The sequence below is a fragment of the Mytilus californianus genome, unplaced genomic scaffold, assembly GCF_021869535.1.
Source record: "Mytilus californianus isolate M0D057914Y unplaced genomic scaffold, xbMytCali1.0.p SCAF_9, whole genome shotgun sequence".
In the NCBI taxonomy this organism is placed as follows: domain Eukaryota; kingdom Metazoa; phylum Mollusca; class Bivalvia; order Mytilida; family Mytilidae; genus Mytilus; species Mytilus californianus.
In genome coordinates this window covers 49,822,457-49,844,267 of record NW_026262745.1, presented here as the reverse complement: position 1 = coordinate 49,844,267, position 21,811 = coordinate 49,822,457, and the positions used below count along the sequence as shown (strand labels likewise).

The following is a 21,811-nucleotide window of genomic DNA, read 5'->3' as shown; positions in this document are numbered from 1 at the left end:
ACACAATAGGCATTATTCTTAATACTACTATCTTACAAAGAAGACATGTAATAAAGACATTTTTAAATATTATCAAACACTTCACCGTTCAATATCGGTACAGACTGATAACTTTAATTTACTCAACGACAAGAATTTGTTTGCATATATATAGAAGAAATTCCTATCTATGGTCTACCGTTTTTAAATACCCTCTGTCTAATTTGGTCATTAATAAAACAATTGTAAACATGTATTTGAAATGTATACAATAAGGCCGTGACGCGATCGGATATTTTAACTTGGTTGAGCAAATTACAACGAAGTTATAACAAGAGTAGCGAACCAAGACGCTAGTTTATATCATGTTCCGTTACACACTAGACAATCATTTGAACAAGCATATGGAATAAATGAAATGGTATGTAATTTTTATAAATATATTTGTTTGTTTTTAAAACGGGTAATACTAAAAGTGTACATTTTTCGATGTTTTATTCCTTATACTATTTCTTTCGTAACTTTATTTTTTTTATTTAAAAAAAAACCACGACTTATCAGAATATAATACACAGTCATTAAAAAATGCCATGCTAAACCAAAAATAAAACAATAACAGTAATACCAATGATTACAATAAGAAATCATATTTTTCTTTATAAATATCTATTGTGACGGATAATGTCTTAATGTTTATGTATTTATACATTCTTTTGGTCTTTTTCCATCGCGACCTTTTTGTAATTAACAATGTGTTATGAGTTAAATGTTGTCTAAAATACCTTTTTTTTGCCTTCTTGCATATATCGGAAATGGAGTAAACCACTCATCAAAGTTACCAGGGCTGATATGCATAAAACTACTTAAGATTTGTTCCGAACGGACGGATTTTTCTACATGTCCTACGATATATTAGTACTATACGATTGGATATCTTAACTTAAGTGGTTTTATGCATATTAGCCCAGGCTTTTATAATTTTTTACGCCAGACTCTAGTTTCGTCTGCAAAAGACTCGTTTGTAACGCTCGAATCAAATTTATTGAGACCAAATCAAGAACGAATTTGAAAAGTATTGAGGACCATCATTCCGTAAACGGTTCCCGAATAATGGAAACCGCAAAAAATCTAAATGTCAGTGGAGTGGAAAAAGAGATGAAATTGACTCATTTTAATTGTAAGACGGGTGTTCATAGATGGCGTTGGCAAAAAAAAGTATGCAATATGTCAACTATAAACCCCTCAATAGTTTTGCAAAGGTTTCAGAAAATGACAGTATTTTTAAATCCCTCAACGCAAAACGCTAGGTGGGAGTGAATTTAAAAATCCATCATAATTTACACTCCGAACGCGCGTTTTGTCTACAAAAGACTGATCATTGACGCTAGAATAAAAATCAGTTGATTTATAAATACGACCATATCAATGATATTTCATGTCAACACAGTGGCGCTGACTACTGGGCTAGTGAGAGTAAGTGACTGTTTATTTATTCATCCCTCAAAGCCACACAGCAGGTGACGGTGTATGTATAATACATACAATACATCCCCCAAATCCACACAGTAGGTGACGGTGTATGTATACATACAATTTACATTCCTCAAAGCCACACAGTAGGTGACGGTGTATGTAAACATACAATACATCCCCCAAAGCCACACAGTATGTGACGGTGTATGTATACATACAATACATCCCCAAAGACACACAGTATGTGACGGTGTATGTATACATACAATACATCCCCCAAAGCCACACAGTAGGTGACGGTGTATGTATACATACAATACATCCCCAAAGCCACACAGTAGGTGACGGTGTATGTATACATACAATACATCCCCCAAATCCACACAGTAGGTGACGGTGTATGTTTACATACAATACATCCTCAAAGCCACACAGTAGATGACGGTGTATGTATACATACAATACATCTCCCAAAGCCACACAGTATGTGACGGTGTATGTATACATACAATACATCCCCCAAAGCCACACAGTATGTGACGGTGTATGTATACATACAATACATCCCTCAAAGCCACACAGTAGGTGACGGTGTATGTACGTTTCTCGTTTTTTATATAGATTAGACCGTTGGTTTTCCTGTTTGAATGGCGTTTTGTCTACAAAAGACTCATCATTGACGCTAGAATAAAAATCAGTTGATTTATAAATACGACCATATCAATGATATTTCATGTCAACACAGTGGCGCTGACTACTGGGCTAGTGAGAGTAAGTGACTGTTTATTTATTCATCCCTCAAAGCCACACAGCAGGTGACGGTGTATGTATAATACATACAATACATCCCCCAAAGCCACACAGTAGGTGACGGTGTATGTATACATACAATACATCCCTCAAAGCCACACAGTAGGTGACGGTGTATGTATACATACAATACATCCCCAAAGCCACACAGTAGGTGACGGTGTATGTTTACATACAATACATCCCCCAAAGCCACACAGTAGGTGACGGTGTATGTATATATACAATACATCCCCCAAAGCCAAGGGAAGGGGTCAGACACATTTTGAAACGCTGTCTGACTCGTCACATTTCATTGTATATGCAAGCAAGTTTTCAAAGTTATAGAGTTAAAACGGAACCGTTCGCATATTTTTTTTTCTTTCCATGAATGAAGTAATACTAAATCTTATAGTTGATCGATGCCAGCATCTATTCTTAAGAAGATACCCTGGTTCACTCTAGACCCACACATTAATTCGGAATTTTACCGTGGTAATTCACATGGTGACAGTCCGCATATTAACCTACCTGGACAAATTATTCTAACTTCGAGCCAATCCGCATTTGCCATGACCCTAAATGCCGCAATCAGACGTCCGACCTCCCGCACTAGAGATGAGCATGCTTATAACGAGGGTGTCTCTTTCATTGATGGATCCTATAATGTTACTCAAACTGCAAACAAATTCTACTTTTCATAACTATAGTTTGTTCTTTAAAAAGAGAGGCGAAAGATACAAAAGGGATATTCAAACTCGTCAAAAACAAACTGGTACCATGGCAAAAAACGAAAAACGACCAGAAGACAAACAATAGTACACAAAACACTAAAGACAGAGCATCACGACCACTGTAAATTACCAAAAAAAAAATGAAATCGATAATCAAACGTTTGTGATTCTTTAACAAAATAAAGTTATTTTCAATTTTTCGCTGTGTGAAGCTATTTTATAATTTAAAAGTACTGATTTAAATCAATGAAAGCTTGAATAGTATGCGATACGCTATATGATAAGCTTGTCTCATTTGGTAATTTAATCAAAATAGATAGACACAAGGTTTACTTTCAATTACGTGTCATTTTCTTGATAATGTTGCTTTGTTTAGATATTGAAAACTCCCAAAAGTTACTGCATGCCTTTTGTCACCTGCATACAATATTACAATTTTTATGTTCATTGAAAATGCTGACAACTATTATTCATCTATTATGTAACAAGTGCAAAAATCTTATCACCTTATTATTTTGTTTATGATACATGTACAAAAAGTAGACCTTGAACAAACGCACAGTCAGTCATGGTATCATCAATATTGAAATACATTTTCCTTTAAACTCAACTTTAAAAAGAGGGAGCATATCTTTTTTTTTACTAGCCAAACTAGTATTAAACTAACGTCTCGTTTAACCACGTAATGGATTTCTAACTAAACAGCAGTAATGGCCAGTATAAATTCAATAGCATGCTTATGCAACATAATACTTTTATGGGTAGATAATTGTCAAATTATGCTAGTATAAAAGAAACTACACGATTTTGCTTTTACGTGCTTTAAACATGTCATTTGTTATAATTAATTAACGGTGTGAATTTTTCAAGGTTGAAAAGGTCTTTGATCTTCAATACCCAATTATAATAAAATAAAAAGTCGTAATAGTTTGTTTTCGATTTACCCACGACCTAAATAATTATGGAGTTGATTATTTACTCTAAGTAGGATAATAGTTCGTAGATTCTGTTTTCTTGTTCAATCATCAATTATGATTGATTCATTAACTGTTAATTGCATATAACGTTTAGTAGCAAATATGCCATGCATATTCAGCATATTCAGGACGAGAACAAATCATTGAGTAAATCCAACCCGGTTCAGAAACCGGGACGAAGGGCGGGAAATTCATTCTACCACTGGAAAATGAAAATGTTGTTGGATAGGCAAATATACCTTCCAAGCCCTATAAGGACTACTCAAAGTGTTGTTGCAAATTAACCACACAGAGAGCGTGGCAGTCTCAATACATGAAGCAAAGAATTTAACGTAATTTCATTCTAAGCGGACGTGGATGCGTATTTATAACATCCCGCATAGCCTTATTAACATGTGTTTTCAAGTTTATTTCGAACACATTCTGACTCTATATTTTTTGTGTATTCGTTGTATTCTGAATTCTCTTCAGTCTTATTTTTTTATTTTGTATACTTTATTCTGTCAATGTTCGGGTTTTTTGTACAATGTTTGGTTTTTTCTAAGCAAATTGCTAAATTTTATACTCTTTATCTATTTCTGTATTCTGTGCACATTCTTGAATTCAAAATTCTCTTCAACTTAGTAACGCAGATTATTTGCTGACGTTCTAAGTCTAGTCTTACGGCGTTGAGTATGTGAAACCAATAAACGTAGCTGATTTTAATATACTAGTAGTCTTATCTCTTGACAATGTCAAAAGTTTGAATCTACGAAATAATTGAATTAGGTAATCAATAATGTCAGAAAATATCGTGTAGTCGCAAAATGGGGATGATTTATTATTTCATTCGTCCGAGGTAACCACTTATTAGATGACGATAAAGATAATACATTGGTGGTTAAGGAAGTTCTTGTTTTTTCTAACTTTTTGTCAGATATTTGGAATCCTCTAATTTTATCAATGTACAATGATGTAGTGCCAAGAAAATTTTGTCCTGCCAACCCCTACTTTCTTTCTATTATTATTACACATAGTTTAAAAGGCCATTTTTGAAAATCTTATAGAATCCTTGAAATTTTTTCATAGTTTTTATAAGAAAAAAGGTGCTAATGATAAATTTACGAAAGATCTAGAGAGAATCATTGCCCGCCAAATTTTCAATTGATTGTATCTCAAAAACTTTTTACGTGCTGTTTCACAATGTAACAGTCCACCGGTAGACATGTCATCCTACTCTGACCCCGGGCCGACCTGTCTTTCCTCTTACTTCTTGAAAATAGAAAATGAAAGGATATGGAGTAAATTTACATGGGACAAAATCGCACACAATACATAGAAAACATGGAAAATTATCAATGAACAGGGCTTTTATTCCTGTTCTTCGTCTTGGCAGTTGATGTAGGGTCTTCAACAATGAACGAATCATTCATACCCTACAACAAGGTCCTGCTTAATGGAAAAGCAGTAAATGCCAGTTATTATGACTTTTGTTCGAACCGGCCGTTGATCGAATCCACGAGCTCCCGCACTCAATGTGTAAAAACAACACATGTATAGCTTTTAATAAATACTTTACAAATGCAGATTTAACAGATTTTGTTACAAAATCCACAAAAACCAGATCAGTTCATACATTCAACGGTCAATCTGAATCATGATCATATTTACACAGCATACGTTATCTTGATTTTGACAGGATGACAATAAAACCAAACCGGCTACAATACAACTTAACAATCAACAGAAGGGGGACCTCCGACAAGCTTTTGATCTGTTTGATGCTGATGGTTCTGGGACTATCGATGGAAGTGAATTAAAGGTAAGAGAAAAAAAAACATTCTTACAAAAAAGCCTTGAATTTTTAAAGTTAGAAGTTGTAACGTGCACAATGGTTACCTATATAAACATATAGAAATTAGATCATTAGAACTTATATCTAACTTTATAACATCGTTAGGATGTGTAGTTATCGGTTGTAAGCAAGGAATCTCCGATTCGGGTATTTTACATTGTCATAACGATTTACCAAATAACCATACAAAAGTGCATACAGATCGCTATACATAAAGTTCGAATAGACACATGGTTATTTTTATGCCCCAGTAACTGTTTCCAATTGCAGTCAAACTTGTCCTCACTTCATTCCGATCGGCCGACATAACAGAACCTTTATATTGTTTTAATTGTTAATGTGTTCTCGTCATGAATATGCATGCAATATTTTGAAATGGACTTTAAGTAAGCAATATTTAATCAATAAATCTACATATGCTGTATAATTACTATGATAACTTTAAATTTGATACGGATTCCTCAACTGTGCATAGAAAAAATGATGAATTGTGTATCTCATTGTATGAGAAAAAAGAGGCAGAAATATACCAAGGGGATATTCAAAACTCATAAGTCGAAAAGAAACTGACAATTATGTGAGTGCTTTTCATTACTTAAACAGTATTGATGGTTTCGCGGGTAGACCAAGAATAAGTTCGTAGTGCATAGATTCTTTATAACGTTAACGCAGCACACATGGTGCATTAAATATCATTTAAAGCTGCAAATTATGAGTTTAACATATATTTAAAATTAGTGAAAGGTTATTGCTTAATATTATGATTTTTGTTATAAGTTTTTTTTTTTAACTATTTCCCTTAATACAATACGGTAACTGTTTTTTCAGATAGCACTTAGAGCGTTGGGCTTCGAACCAACAAAAGAAGAATTAAAGCGATTGGTGGCGGAATGTGACAAAGACGGTAATGATAGTTTTTTTCTTTAATAATTTTGATAATTTTGTAAATTAAAAAAAAAAACTTTCCCTCTCCCTCAAGCAAAATATTGCTATTTTGGAAAGTCCCTTTTGTATTATGTTGTTTCTATTACATTGCATTCGTAAATCTTTGATCTTTTAAACTCACGGGACAGGATTCGTTAGATTCTGCTTAAATGAATCCAACTACTACATGTATGTGCATTTTCCCACCAATCATTGAAATATTTTAAACTAATTTGAATAGTATGTCAATACATGCAACATTTTGGGTTAGTTGAGTTGTGAAATATAGTAATCCATGCATGATTTTTTCTGTACAACAGTATAAGAGACCACGCAAATCAACAACAACCGCTTCCTCCTAAAAAAGACTTTTAAACAAAAACAAAAAAAAACAACAAAAAAACATGGTCTAGAGGCAAACTTTGTACAAATAAAACACGTGTGGTTGAACATGGAAATAAGTATTCTTAAAATATATTTGCAGGCCTTCTGGACTTCAACGACTTTCTGAAAATAATGTCCGACAAAATGACCGGTCCAGATACAAAAGAAGACATGTTAAAGGCATTTGATCTGTTTGATTATGAAGAAAATGGTAAAATAGCAAAACATAATGTTATGCAAATAGCTGATGAGCTTGGACTTACTCAGACAGAGAAAAGAGCGAAAGAGCAGGGATTAGATCTACCTATAACAGAATGGGAAGTAGATGTATGTATTAAATATGAAACAGCATGTTATAAATCTCATGCGTCCGAAGCGCTTGTTTGGATTATCTTCATCAGGAACGCTCAAAGCCGAATATTTGAAAGCCAAGGATGTATAAAAACCGAAACAGTTAAAGAGCTACTAATATATGACCTAAAAGGGCCTATAAATTTCACTTTATGAATGGGGTACATAAGGAAAATATGTGGATACACATAAATGTATCGGTTATTGGACGTATAAGATGTTGTGTTCTAAATTCATTGTTGTTGGTTGCTTAAGGTCCAGTGGCAAATATTTCATGCATGTTTAGGAGGAGAAAAAATAAACAATACATGCAATAGAAAGGTCTTTTAGACGGGCCGGGTCGACTGGTATGAAGGGCGGGAATCTTGGACTGCTACTGGAAAATGAGGTTCAATTGGATAAATTTTACTGCTGGTCGGATAAAGATCAAGTGACCGTATTTTTATTAGATGCATCCAAAACTCTATTCTGGATTTACCTTCATCAGGAACGTTCAAAGCAAAGAGGTTTAGAGCAAATGATGAGGGTCAATGATGTATAAGTTCTTGAAAACGTGAGGACCAAGTAGAACCTAAAAAGAATAGACAGATCCATTTTATGCCAACTTTGTCTGGTAGTGGTACTATATCTTTATATATACACAAACACTAAATTTGGAATCAAAGAGGAACGTCTCAAAAATAAATCATTCCATTCTGAGAAACTGAAGAAAAAAAAATGTAACCCAACGCTGGCTAGTCGATCTCGTCACGCTTCTCTTACGAGAGAAAGGTAGAACATTTCATACATAAAATATATGTGAGGCTGCAAATAAATGCTACAACAAACCAAAATACATAGACATTTCAAGTCTTATAAGTTTATAGCGCTATAAACACAATGTAGAACGCATTCCAGTCGTCTGGCATATATTTCTGTCCCAAAAACATCTATGATACGAGGCCCTGTGGTTAGACGGATTTTTAGGAATGCCTTACAAGGTACATGTGAATTGAAAATTTCCCGAGAAAAATACTTACTTTATTAAATAAAACTACGTCAAATGAATACTAAATGGTATTTTTTTTTCTCAGGAAATGGTCGATGGTGCTGACAGAAACAGAGATGGTCTAGTTAGTAAACAAGAATTTTTGAAAATTTTAAAGACAGAAAAAAATTAAATTAACTTTGTTCTATTTCATTTTTTATTTTATTTGTAAGTGGTACATTATAAAAGTTAGAAAATATTGTATTGCATGATAAGAATGAATGGAGGAGGTTGCTTTCTATGCAATATCCACTGTTTTCAATATGTTTGTTCCACCTTGATGATTTGCGTATGGTGACGCATATATTTTGCAGACCCAATTTGGCCATGGCTGTTGTGTTTTATCTTATATGTAGTCAGTCTGCTTTGTTTCTCTTAGGAGGTGAAATTTTTGGGGTATGAATTCATCTGCAAGTCCGTCTCCAAATGTTGCAATCCGTTTAGGTCGTTTTGTAGGGTGTCAGTAGGATTCCCCTAATTTCTTATTTGATGGTACAGAATAATGATCGTCTGCAAAAGGGCGTGCATTTCCAATGTCTACAATTGTTGACGTTCCAACCTCCATATACACGACAAAGTTCGGATTTAATTCAATCTTTTGTAATGGAGTTCTGAGGTTTACTAGTTTCATTTACCACTTGTAAAACGAGAAGTAATGAGAAAAAAAGTTAAATGATATCCCCGGTCCTTGCCAAAGTCCATGATTTGCCAAGGGAAACTCCAAAATTTATTCGGATCAAAAACAAAATAGAAGGATCACATTGACATTATACTGTTAGGTTCTGAGAAGGTTTCACTAAATTCTAATAAGGGTGTAGGAAAAGTATGTACCGTAGTGTGCAGATATGACAAAGTCCATGTCATGCCAAAGTAACCCAAAAACCATTCACAAGAAGGAATAAAATAGGAGTACATCATTTGAGTTTGTGTTGATACAAAAGTGGGACGGACGGACGAACAAAGAACGGACTCCTCTATCACTATGTACCTCCCTCCTTCTGAATTGGAGGTTAGAATAACAATTCTGATTACGGTTTATTATTATCTGAGGTTGAAATACTAGTAATTGATCATGTCAGTTGGTCTGCAGCATCTCAATAATACAAGGACAATTTGTTATAAGCATTGTTTCAATTGGCTGTGATAAGGTTTTGTAAATTTTAACAAAACGCAATGAAAAAGTCTATAAGGAGGACTGAAAAGTATGCAAAATTAAATTTAAGAAATGTACATGTATTATTAGTTACATAGTGTGCTAGTGACCTAATACGATATATATGGGGACAGTAAATTCCATTCCATATGGAATTTACTGACCCCATATATATCGTATTAGGTCACTAGCACACTATGTAACGAATTTATTTTACCGACTATCTTAATATGTGATATTCAGACGAGTGGCCTATCAAAGTGATCAAGTCTTCAATACCGTTAGAATTAAGAACCTACTTCCATTGGTCTATACAAAAACAAATACCAACAATAACAACTTGTTAGCTTTAAATGTGTTTTATGAATTTATTTCAATCGTTCATCATCAATTTCGTCGTCTGTTGAAACCTTTAAGATTTTTCCTCAACACCGTGTTGTTTTTATACAGGGACGTAACACCACTACTAACCGTGTATTGAAATAAATTAAGCCCCGCCTACTAACCCAATATGGAATATACACGGTCTCCACGCGGTTGCTTTTAACCAATCATATTCCTAGAAATGTATAGGAGGTAAAATAATTAATATATATCGTATTAGGTCACTAGCACAATATGTAACTAATAGTATTCAATCAATACAAAATAGATAAATCTGTTGCAAAGTTAACTTGAGAAGAAGTCCTTTGTTCAATTTAAAAGAGTAAAAAACCTTCTTTTGCTTGGATACCTTTTGTGGTCTGCTTTATGTCCATGTTTGTTATTGCTTCTTAACATCCATCGGCGGAAATCACTTGCATATTTGGGACAATAACATGTAATATAAGATATGAATATACCCGGTACCCAGCTATGTCTAGACTGACACACTGAGTATATTGATTTGAATGGCACAGATAGCTATGGCTGTGTAAGTTAGTGATGAATAATAAAAGTTTCTCTCTCCGCAAATCAAAGTGGATTACTCATCTTCCAGTAAGGTGCTGTTTTTTAGACATTAATTCCAAATTTTCTCCCTTCCGTTAATTCCAGCAATGACCATTCTTGATGATTTCCAATAGAGCACCTGATCTCACTCAGAGCTGGAATTTATATATTTTTTTCTGTCACAATATTAATATTTTTGTCTCAGCTGTCTAAATTTATGTAATTTATGTTAATGTGAATAATGCTTGCTATGTTGGTCCTCTTCAATTTAGGATTTTGAGGAGAAAGATATATGTAAGCATTTAAATACAAAATTCCTACATGCATTATCTACATATGTATGGTGCTAGAGACTGTCTTGAACTTGCAGGTAGGTGTTAACTTTTGCACCTTGTTGGAAGCCTCACTGTGACTGAGATAAGAAAAAACATCTTTACAAACACTTTTCCTTTGCTTTTGTTTCTGTCCAGTACTTGTAGGAATTTTGTATCACGAATAAATACACTCTATTTCTTTATTTTCATTATATGTCATATTGTTTGGGACTTTATAGTAGAATTGAAATCTAAGTGTCCAAAATCGACACCATTGTGGAATTAAGCAGAATCATTCTGCAGTACATATAAATCAGTTCTCAGAAACAGTTTCAAGTTTACTGTATTTATTTTCATCTTTTTTATTTCTTTGGTATTTCAGAGAGTTTATTTGAAGTTTATATGGGGTTAATGCCTCCGAGTTGCACCTTCTCTATATTGCTGGAGACAATAAACAAACATACCTACTTCTGCAGACAAGAGTGCACACACTGAAATGTCTCGCCTTCTTTACTAATCATTGATATTATGTTGATAGTCCTAAATATAAAGCTTTATTACAACTGTCACATAAACTTAACATTAACCAAGTAAACTAAACATTGACCAATGAACCATGAAAATGAGGTCAAGGTCAGATGAACCATGCTAGGCAGGCATGTACAGCTAACAATTCTTCCATACAACAAATATAGTTGACCTATTGCTTATAGTTTAAGAAAAACAGACCAAAACACAAAAACTTAACACTGAGCAATGAACCTTGAAAATGAGGTCAAGGTAAAAAAAAACCTGCGTGACTGACAAATAGATCATAAAATATTTCCATACACCAAATATAGTTGAACTATTGCATATAGTATTAGAAAACTAGAGGCTCTCAAGAGCCTGTGTCGCTCACCTGACTCTACTTTGGTTTTAGAAATCATGTAAAGATAGATAAAAATCATAACAGATACCCAAATAATGATTGAGGCCAAATTTTGATTAATATTGGTCCCGTTATTTAATAAAATATCCTGGTGGCCATCTTGAACAGTAAATCGGCAACAAAGTAGCAACACTTGGTCAGCACTTCATAAGGAACATTCATGCCATGTTTGGTTTCATTCCATTCAGTGGTACTCTAAAAGAAGACATTTGTATGTATTTCCCATAGGGTCCTATGTTAAACTAAGCCCCCCCCCCCTAGCGGCCATCTTGGATGATGGATCGACTGCAAAGTAACAACACTTGGTCAGCAACTCATAAGGAACATTCATGCCATGTTTGGTTCAATTCCATTCAGTGGTTCTCTAAAAGAAGACAATTGTATGTATTTCCCATAGGGTCCTATGTTAAACTAAGTCCCCCGCTGTCGGCCATCTTGGATGATGGATCGGCTGCAAAGTAACAACACTTGGTCAACATCTCATAAGGAACATTCATGCCATGTTTGGTTCCATTCCATTTATTGTTTCTCTAAAAGAAGACATTTTTATGTATTTCCCAAAGGGTCCTATGTAAAACTAAGTCCCCCGCTGGGGGCCATCTTGGATGATGGATCAGCTACAAAGTAACAACACTTGGTCAGCATCTCATAAGGAAGATTCATGCCATGTTTGGTTTCATTCCATTCAGTGGTTCACTAAAAGAAGACATTTGTATGTATTTCCCATAGGGTCCTATGTTCAACTAAGTCCCCCGCTGGCGGCCATCTTGGATGATGGATCGGCTTCAAAGTAACAACACTTGGTCAGAACCTCATAAGGAACATTCATGCCATGTTTGGTTTCATTCCATTCAGTGGTTCTCTAAAAGAAGACATTTGTATGTATTTCCCATAGGGTCCTATGTTAAACTAAGTCCCCCGCTGGCGGCCATCTTGGATGATGGACCGACTGCAAAGTAACAACACTTGGTCAGCATCTCATACGGAACATTCATGCCATGTTTGGTTCCATTCCATTCAGTGGTTCTCTAAAAGAAGACATTTTTATGTATTTCCCATAGGGTCCTATGTTAAACTAAGTCCCCCGCTGGCGGCCATCTTGGATGATGGATCGGCTACAAAGTAACAACACTTGGTCAGCACCTCATAAGGAACATTCATGCCATGTTTGGTTTCATTCCATTCAGTGGTTCTCTAAAAGAAGACATTTGTATGTATTTCCCATAGGGTCCTATGTTAAACTAAGTTCCCCGATGGCAGCCATCTTAGATGATGGATCGGCTACAAAGTAACAACACATGGTCAACACCTCATAAGGAACATTCATGCCATGTTTGGTTTTATTCCATTCAGTGGTTCTCTAAAAGAAGTCATTTGTATGCATTTCCCATAGGGTCCTATGTTAAACTAAGTCCCCCGCTGGCGGCCATCTTGGATGATGGATCGGCTACAAAGTAACAACACTTGGTGAGCACCTCATAAGGAACATTCATGCCATGTTATGTTTTATTCCATTCAGTGGTTCTCTAAAAGAAGTCATTTGTATGCATTTCCCATAGGGTCCTATGTTAAACTTAGTCCCCCGCTGGCGGCCATCTTGGATGATGGATCGGCTACAAAGTAACAACACTTGGTCAGCACCTCATAAGGAACATTCATACCATGTTTGGTTTCATTCCATTCAGTGGTTCTCTAGAAGAAGTTCAAAATGTAAAAAACAACCAAAACTTAACCTTGTTCACTGATCCATGAAATGAGGTCGAGGTCAAGTGAAAACTGTCTGACGGGCATGAGGACCTTGCAAGGTACGCACATACCAAATATAGTTATCCTATTACTCATAATAAGAGAGAATTTAACATTACAAAAAATCTTAACTTTTTTTTCAAGTAGTCACTGAACCATGAAAATGGGTTCAAGGACAATGGACATATGACAGACGGAAACTTCATATCATAAGGCATCTATATACAAAGTATGAAGCATCCAGGTCTTCTACCTTCTGAAATATTAAGCTTTTAAGAAGTTATTTAACGCCGCAGGCTCGACAAAAACTGGCATTCTGGAGTCGGTTTCACAAAATAACTTAAGACTAAGATTGATGGTAAGTATACTGAATTGTTCACGACTTACGACCAATCTTAGTCGTAAGTTTTTTGTGAAACCTACTCTTGATACCGGATACATATAAATGTATGCATCTTTTCCTGAAATCGCAGTAATTAATCTCACTTTTTTTTCCATTCTTCAAAAATCGCAATAATAAATGCTTGCATTAATTTCTAAATTTACAGTTAACAAGCCTGCAGCAGGCAAGAACATTTAACTCAGTGTGACTCAAACCTTAGTTTTATTTATTTATGCTTATGTTAAACGTCTATAACAGGGGGATTACTGATATTTTTTACCTAGAAAGTTTGTGTTCTTTTGAAATATAGCGTGCATTTGTCTTAAGCTATTTGTTGAATTTAGCTTCATCAGGAATACTCAAACCTAAGCATTTGAAAAAAAAGATAATAAACTCATTGGGGGCAAGGGAGTAAATAAATAATGAAACAAGTACAAGATAATTCGCTTTTATATAACAACTGTTTTGTGGCAATCATGACTGCATGAATATATACTAACATAAGCAAATAAACTGGCTTTATAGTATTCTAAAAATAGATTGAAGAGCTAAAAATAACACTGTAAACCATAATATTATCTACCATTAAATATTAACCTATGCTATTGTAAAAACAAACTGAAAAAATATAAATCCTAAAATACTTTTTTCAAACTGAAAAACTTTCGCAACTTGAATGAAAAAATTCTCACATGCATTTTACGTAAAGAAAAGGTGATTTTCAGTTAGACTACAATAAAATAAAATTTAATTATGAAACAGTCATTACATAAAGAGACATCTCATTAGAAGTCTCGCTTTGCTCTATACAAATTTCAATCTTTAGTATCCGAAAACTGCCATTGTTATTTCATTTCTCAAAGAAATTTGAACACAACAATAAAATAATTATAAAAATAACAGATGAAAAGTAAAATAACAAATATATCAAAAGTAACAGCCCAAAATGACTAGCAGTTATACAAAAATATTAATTACTATTTATTATTGATGATGTTGTCATACAAACTTTGGAATGATGCATTGGAATGCAGCTGTAGTGACAAGGTGTGTCACAACCTGTAGAAAATTATGATTCTGTCAGCATTACAAAAATCTTTACATTCTAACTCTCCTTGTAATGTCCATGTGACATATTAAATCACCCTTGATGTAAGGAATGACCTTTTATGATGACCTTACAGCAACTTTCAAGATGGAGAACTGCAAAACAGCACCTTCTCTATTTAATATACCCATCAGGCATGATACCCTTCCCTTTCTTACAATATTGAATCCAAATCTAATTTTGAATATTATTTTGTGCAAAACTTTCCTCCTTTTTGACTTCTATAATCATTGTTTTTTCTAATCGAACAATACTATTCCATAAATCTACTTGTTTGATTTAATTTTGTTTGGTGTTTAACACCACTTTCAGCACTATTGGCTATTTCGTGGTGGTCAGTTTTTATTGATGGAGAAAGCAAGAATGTCCCGAGAGAACCATTGACCTTCAACAAGAAAACTGACAATCCTAGTCAATTAAGATTGGAGTCAAACGCACCTTCCATGTGTGGGGTTGGAACTCAAAACGTCAGTGTTGACAGGCTAGTGATATGTGTGGGGTTGGAACTCACAACCTCAGTGTTGACCGGCTTGTGATACAGTAGTTGAACTACTTAGATCACTCGGCCACTGATGGCCCCCTATATGTTTGAACAGGAACTTCAAATAAAATTCTTTCCAAATAAAAATGCAAACTGGCCAGGATGAGACATTATTCACACTTGATGTAACATTCTACATAGAATGATATACACAATACTTAATGTCATGTACTACTCTTTTCACATCAAGATTTCTACTGAATAACTTACATTTGAAACATTTCAATACCAGATTATCTGTTAGTAACTTATGTGTAAATCATTACAATTTGTCATTGTAAACGTAACTATCTTTTGATTTGATTAAAGCATGGTTTTCCCAAAATTTAACTACACTTCTCAGGTTCGGCTCATTTATTATCAGATTTAAAAATTCAAAAAAGCTTATATTTACAACACTAAAGAGTTATCCAATGACCTCCTTACAATCATAGTATAGTTTAATATATACATTTGTATGTGTTAATAAATGGTCCTCATACGCGAAGTATGTTGTAGGTGTCAACTTTACAAAACTTTTTTTTCTGACGGAAAATTTGTTGTAACCAATTTCTGGTAGTTATTCATTATATTCAATCTTACTTTATGCTATTAATAAATGTGTTAAATATTTTTGCAATCAACATTCAATAAATCCAACCATTAAGTAATAAATTGGGTAATTCAACATGTCAGGCAGCTTGAGCACTCTGTTTTGTAAATATGTATTGATGTTTTGACAATAGTGGTCAAATTTTACAGACCAACCTACTAATTGTAGTGAAAATATGTTGAAAAGGGGAGAAATAGGGATATTTTTCACAAAAAAAACGGAGATTTGACCTCCCTGTGAGAAGACCGATAATCTGAGGAAGATTCCTAAATTTTAAGAAAATATTTGAATATAAAAAAGATGATGTGGTATGATTGCCAATGAGACAACTCTCCACAAGAGACCAAATGACACAGAAATTAACAACTATAGGTCACTGTACAGCCTTCAACAATGAGCAAAGCCAATATTTGGAAAGTTAACACCCATGTTTATAAAGAAATCAATAGACAGACAAATTATAATAAAAACAACCCCTTTTACTGACTAAATAAAATAAGCACTAGTTATATCTTTAAATAGATTTAGTACAATTTAATTATGTTATAAAATAAAAGCATAAAGGGCAGTGACTGATGACTATACATAGCAATTTCTTTGTAAGTATTTAATAGCACCATCTTTTGCTTAAGGTACAAATTTAAAGATCTTTGTCAGAATTTTATTTCATTTCTTATATCTTTAACCAGTTGTATATCACAATTAAAAGTTTATGAAAAAATTGATACTATTTATATTAAGAATCACTTGAAAATCTGTGTTTTAATTACAAATGATTTTGAAATTTTTTATTTAATCATGTTAATAGGGTTTTTTTTTTTATTAATAAGGATTAATAAAAAGTTTGAAGTCATTCTTTCAACAAACATTTTCAAGACCCCAACCACTCATAAAATAAAAAGTTTCATTTTACTTAAAATTCTTGCAAAATTCAGAGGAAAATGCAATCACACATATTTAATTTATTTGAATCCCTCCCATCCACCCATCACCCGGTAAATTTTGGAACAGTCCTTAATGAAGAATGAGATATAACAGCCTGGTCACCAACCAAGAAATTTTGTGACAAGACTGAGAAACAGGAAGGGATAATATTTTATATGACCTTTGAACCCTGATATATTTGCTAGAAATATTCAAATCATAGGAAAACAAACCTGCCATTCAAAGCATGTAATTTAGTTTAAAAATGATATGTAGTATTTTAATCTGAAGGCCTTTAATGCGTAATTATTTGATAGAATGTAAGAAATTGGACATATTGGTAGAAAGTTATTTTTTGTTTGTTTAAATTTGACTTTATTCAACGTTAAATTGCTATGCATTTAAATAAATAATTGATGCCCAACACTTGTGTAGTATAGCACCTTTAATGTTTTGTCAAATCTATGACCTTGAAATACACTTCAAAATGATGATGCAATTAGGTTAAGTTAAAACAAAAACAAAAAAAAACAGGCAAATGAAACCTGAATCTTTACTTGGAATGTTAAAAATATTAATATGCCATTAGTTAATGAAATCAAACTATTAGTAAGTTTCTGAGATAAGCAAAAATGTTTAAACCTAGAAGACCTTTTCATCAAATACAAAGTCATTCTCTAATTATTTTGGCAATAACATATATAAAATCTAGGACTTATTTTGATTAATAATACTGCTTTCCAAAAACTTCAAATCAAATTTGAGGGGTAGTGAGACTTGTATGATTTTATATATGACTCTGAGATTAAAGTTTTGGTCAAAAGCAGAAAACCACAAATTATAGGAAAACAGTATTCATATTCTACAAAATAAGCGATATACATGTAGAACAGTGAGCTATGTAAAATGTTCATTTATATATATATACTATTTGTTTTGTTGCAATATATACAAATTTACAGTACTTATTTACAAAAATAAAATTTATATGCAATATATATACATTCAAAATAATGAAACATATTCAGATAATTGAAGCTAAATGAAGATGAATAATGTCTATTTTTGGAAGTCCAACCATACCTGCCAAGCTTTTTTGAAGGGCCACACTTTATAAAAGGAATAAAATACCACTCAAAATAATGATAGTCTGGCCATACCATTCAACCATAAAGCATTTTACAGCCATCAACCAACATCTTTAAAACATATCCTTCAGGAAATTATGTCATTCTAGCCTACCAACTATTTTTACCAATTAATTTCTCATTTACTGTGCAATGATACATCTGTTATACCTTTTTTGTCTATATGCATCGTAAATTCTTTTTATTTCTGAAATATTGTATTCATAAGTTTTTTTTTACTGAAACTAGATATAAATGCTTATTTTATGAAACTGTAATATTCTGTAAACCATGGAATCCTGACTGCTGGATGATGAACCACATGAAAACTTAAATTTGGCAGGTATGTCAAAGAATTCTAAATGATAAAAAAAATCCTATGTCTATGACTAAATGCTAATTACTTTAAAAAAATTGATTACATTTTATACTGGTTATCTCCACATTTGGAGAAATCAATAATATAATGAATTCAGTGTTGTTTTCATTTGATTATTGTAATATATGTATGTAAATTTAGTCAGTATTTCCTTTCTCAAAAGGGAGACAATTCAATTTGTTATCTCCCCTTGATAACATAATGTACATGGTGGTCAAGGTCACACAAAAATAATTTGAAGATTCTCAATTTTGTAAATCTTGAAAAGACCTGCACCAAATTTTTCTTTCTAATTTCTCTTTTTAAAAATAAGATTTCTCTATTTTTCAATTTGTCAATTTCTGCCATTTCTGCAAGTGCAGGTCCATATTCTTCTGTATACTTATCCACTTAGCATAACTTCCAGTCATTTTTATCTGCTACATCTTATCAAAATGCAAAACCAGCTAAATGGCTTTCCTCACTGTAAAACTATTGAGTATTGAATTCACAGACAAAAAAATCAAGATTGCTTACATTTAAGTTTACATAGAGCAGATTTTAACAATTCACGAAAAAAACCTCTAATCTATTTTTTTGGTGACAGGCAAGTGAGAATCTTTTTTATTAATTTGACTGTGTCTAACTGACTATCTGCACTGCATCTCAGATGAATAAATATCCCTTACAATATGGTACAGAACATGAAGCAAACATAAAATATTTATACAGTGTTAGCATATATGTTAGTTTCAGTTATAGAACTCAAGTCACATGGCTACAGGCAAAACCATGTGTCCTAGTAGTAAAAAATATCACAGTCTTTGTTGTAGTATTTATACACCATAGACAGAAAATAATGATGGATGAATTCTATGCTCATGCCATAATGATATTTATTCCCTTCTAAACATTTACAGTAAGTCTGGGTTTTCCTATAGACTTAAACATTTACTATGTGGTGTTAAAAAAAACTTATATCATTTTAAAAGCATATGTCTCAATCAATATATATTGTAAACAATAGATAGATCTATCAAAAGTTATCAAAACTATTGATTAGTCATCATAATTATTCTAATGCATTCATAAAACTGTAAATATAGGAGTATATGTAGATTTTGTAAATTTTAATCTTTAAGAAAGCAAGTGATGCAGTTTACTTATAAGCAAGAAAAACAGGTTACATCTACTTGCATTCATATCACTTAAAACCAGGTGTTGTTTCTTAAATAAAAACCACTTAAACTGGTCATACTTTACTCTTAACCACTAAAACTGGTCAAACATTACTCTTAAACTGGTTATATGTTACTCTTAATCTCTTAAACTGGTCATTTGTTTAATACTCTTAACCACTTAAAGTGGTCAAAGATTACTCTTAAGCACTTAAACTGTTCAAACATTACTATTTACCATTTCAACTGGTAAAATGTTACTCTTAACCAATTAAACTGGTCATACATAACTTTTAACCACTTAAACTGGCCATACATTACTCTTAACCACTTAAACTGGTCAAACAATACTCTAATTCACATAAACTGGACATATGGTACTCTTAACCACTTAAACTGGTTATACGTTACTCTTAACCACTTAAACTGGTCATATGTTACTCTTAACCACTTAAAATGGCCATACATTACACCTAACCACCTAAACTGGTCATACGTTACTCATAACCACAAAAAGTGGTCAAACATTACTCTTAACCACTTAAACTGGTCATAAGAGATACCAATGATTACTAAATAAAACTCCTTTTAAGAACCATAAATAATGTGCATGGCACAAATTCAGGACATACGCTATGTTGAGATTCAGTAAGGCAATTTTAAATAACACCAGGGACTGGTGCAAGAAATGAAAGAAGTGTCAACCAAACACTCCAACTGGTTGAGAGTTTGAAATGTAAAAGAAACTGATTATTTCTTTTTTTTTTTTTGGTGCATAAAAATGCAAAGACCAACCATCCTTTTGATTAATGAATAGTTTGATGGAAGACCGAGACATATATCATTTTGACTCTTAACTTTATGGCATGAGCAAGCATTATGACTATATGATAACAATAAAATGTCTATGCAGTCATAAGTACAACGAATGCAAATATGAACAGAAATAAGATACTTTTCACAAAGCTTTAAGCCGAGCCAGCAGTTTTTCAGCATCACTCTCTTCATTATCAATGGACGACTGTTTTGTTTTTGAATTGCGCCTTTCCCCCGCCTTTTCATGATTATAATTTGTATCCCTTTCTATATCCACTTTGTCTTTTTCTTTGTTTTGAGACGAAGCTGTATTGGGGTCATCAAAACTAATTTCTGTTAATGTTGTATTATCCAGGTTGAAGAGATTCTGTCGAGATCTAGATCGAGAGAGTTGAGCACGTCTTTCAGCTAAAAATATAATTAAAATTTATAAATAAATGACTACATACAAATATAAGTACACAAATATTGATTTCATAATTCAAAATTATAGTAAGAATTCACATCACACCTACCATAAGCCAATGTTATATGGAAACAAAATGATTCCTAGTTCCTGAGAAAATTTCATACATGGCCATTTTGTATAAGGATATATAGGTATTTCTGAAAAAGCAGGAAGTTGATAAGCAATGTGTGCGATAACACATCACACAGTATAGCCTACTCCCATGAAGCTTGATGCCTTTCAGGAAGCTCTTATTTGAAGTTTTCGATGAAGCTTGATGCCATATATATTAGGAAGCTGCGACTTATACAGTTGCTGATAAAAATGTGAGGACAATTACAAATATGTGCATCAATTAATTTATTTTTGAAGATATAATTTTTATCGGCAAGCAGAAAGAAGAACATCGAAGGATCACATTTCACATAGCATTGCAAAACTAGATAAAGCTTGTAACCATACACAATTTAAAAGAAGCATTGTCTAGTAGTTCTTGACTAAAAGGTAACAGAAATGGGTTATGGGTTATGGGTAGACAGATGAAGGTAAATCAATTAACCCATCTTTTGGAGCAGGACTTACAATTATTGCAATGACTTTTGTAATTGAAATTTTTGACCATGTATTAGAATAAGATACAATTAAATAAATGCATTGTTATTAATAATCAATCTTCGTAAAAGGTTTCGAATTAGAACAAGTTGTGTATTCAACACTGCTAATTAATTACTGAAATAAAAAATAATTCACATTTCTATCAATCTTGATATGTAAATGAGCTTAACATTACA

The 21,811-nt window shown here is 33.0% G+C and overlaps 2 protein-coding genes across 5 annotated transcripts in view; one reads left to right on the top strand and one right to left on the bottom strand.

Moving 5' to 3' along the window:
• The first annotated feature begins 243 nt into the window (after positions 1 to 243).
• Positions 244 to 8,671, top strand: LOC127714762 (uncharacterized). Its single transcript, XM_052220805.1, has 5 exons — positions 244 to 400; positions 5,631 to 5,753; positions 6,615 to 6,690; positions 7,195 to 7,421; positions 8,519 to 8,671. Exons 1-5 carry the CDS (start codon positions 398 to 400, stop codon positions 8,603 to 8,605), a joined length of 516 nt encoding a protein of 171 aa, XP_052076765.1. The 5' UTR covers positions 244 to 397; the 3' UTR covers positions 8,606 to 8,671.
• Positions 8,672 to 14,362: 5,691 nt separating this feature from the next.
• LOC127715815 (protein diaphanous homolog 2-like) overlaps positions 14,363 to 21,811 on the bottom strand; it is a 63,616-nt gene continuing 56,167 nt past the window's right edge. For 3 of the 4 annotated variants that reach the window (XM_052221954.1, XM_052221953.1, XM_052221955.1), the window contains one exon: positions 14,363 to 20,980. In XM_052221954.1, coding sequence (XP_052077914.1) covers positions 20,715 to 20,980 — 266 coding nt within the window. In that variant the 3' untranslated portion in view covers positions 14,363 to 20,714. The remainder of the gene's footprint in view (positions 20,981 to 21,811) is intronic. The other variant, XM_052221956.1, reaches the window with a different exon arrangement.

What these genes read in the sequence shown, in the direction of transcription:
- LOC127714762 (XM_052220805.1), top strand. An exon ending in GGCGGAATGTGACAAAGACG is followed by an intron (nt 6,691 to 7,194) that starts GTAATGATAGTT and finishes ATATATTTGCAG; the next exon opens with GCCTTCTGGACTTCAACGAC. An exon ending in TAACAGAATGGGAAGTAGAT is followed by an intron (nt 7,422 to 8,518) that starts GTATGTATTAAA and finishes TTTTTTTCTCAG; the next exon opens with GAAATGGTCGATGGTGCTGA.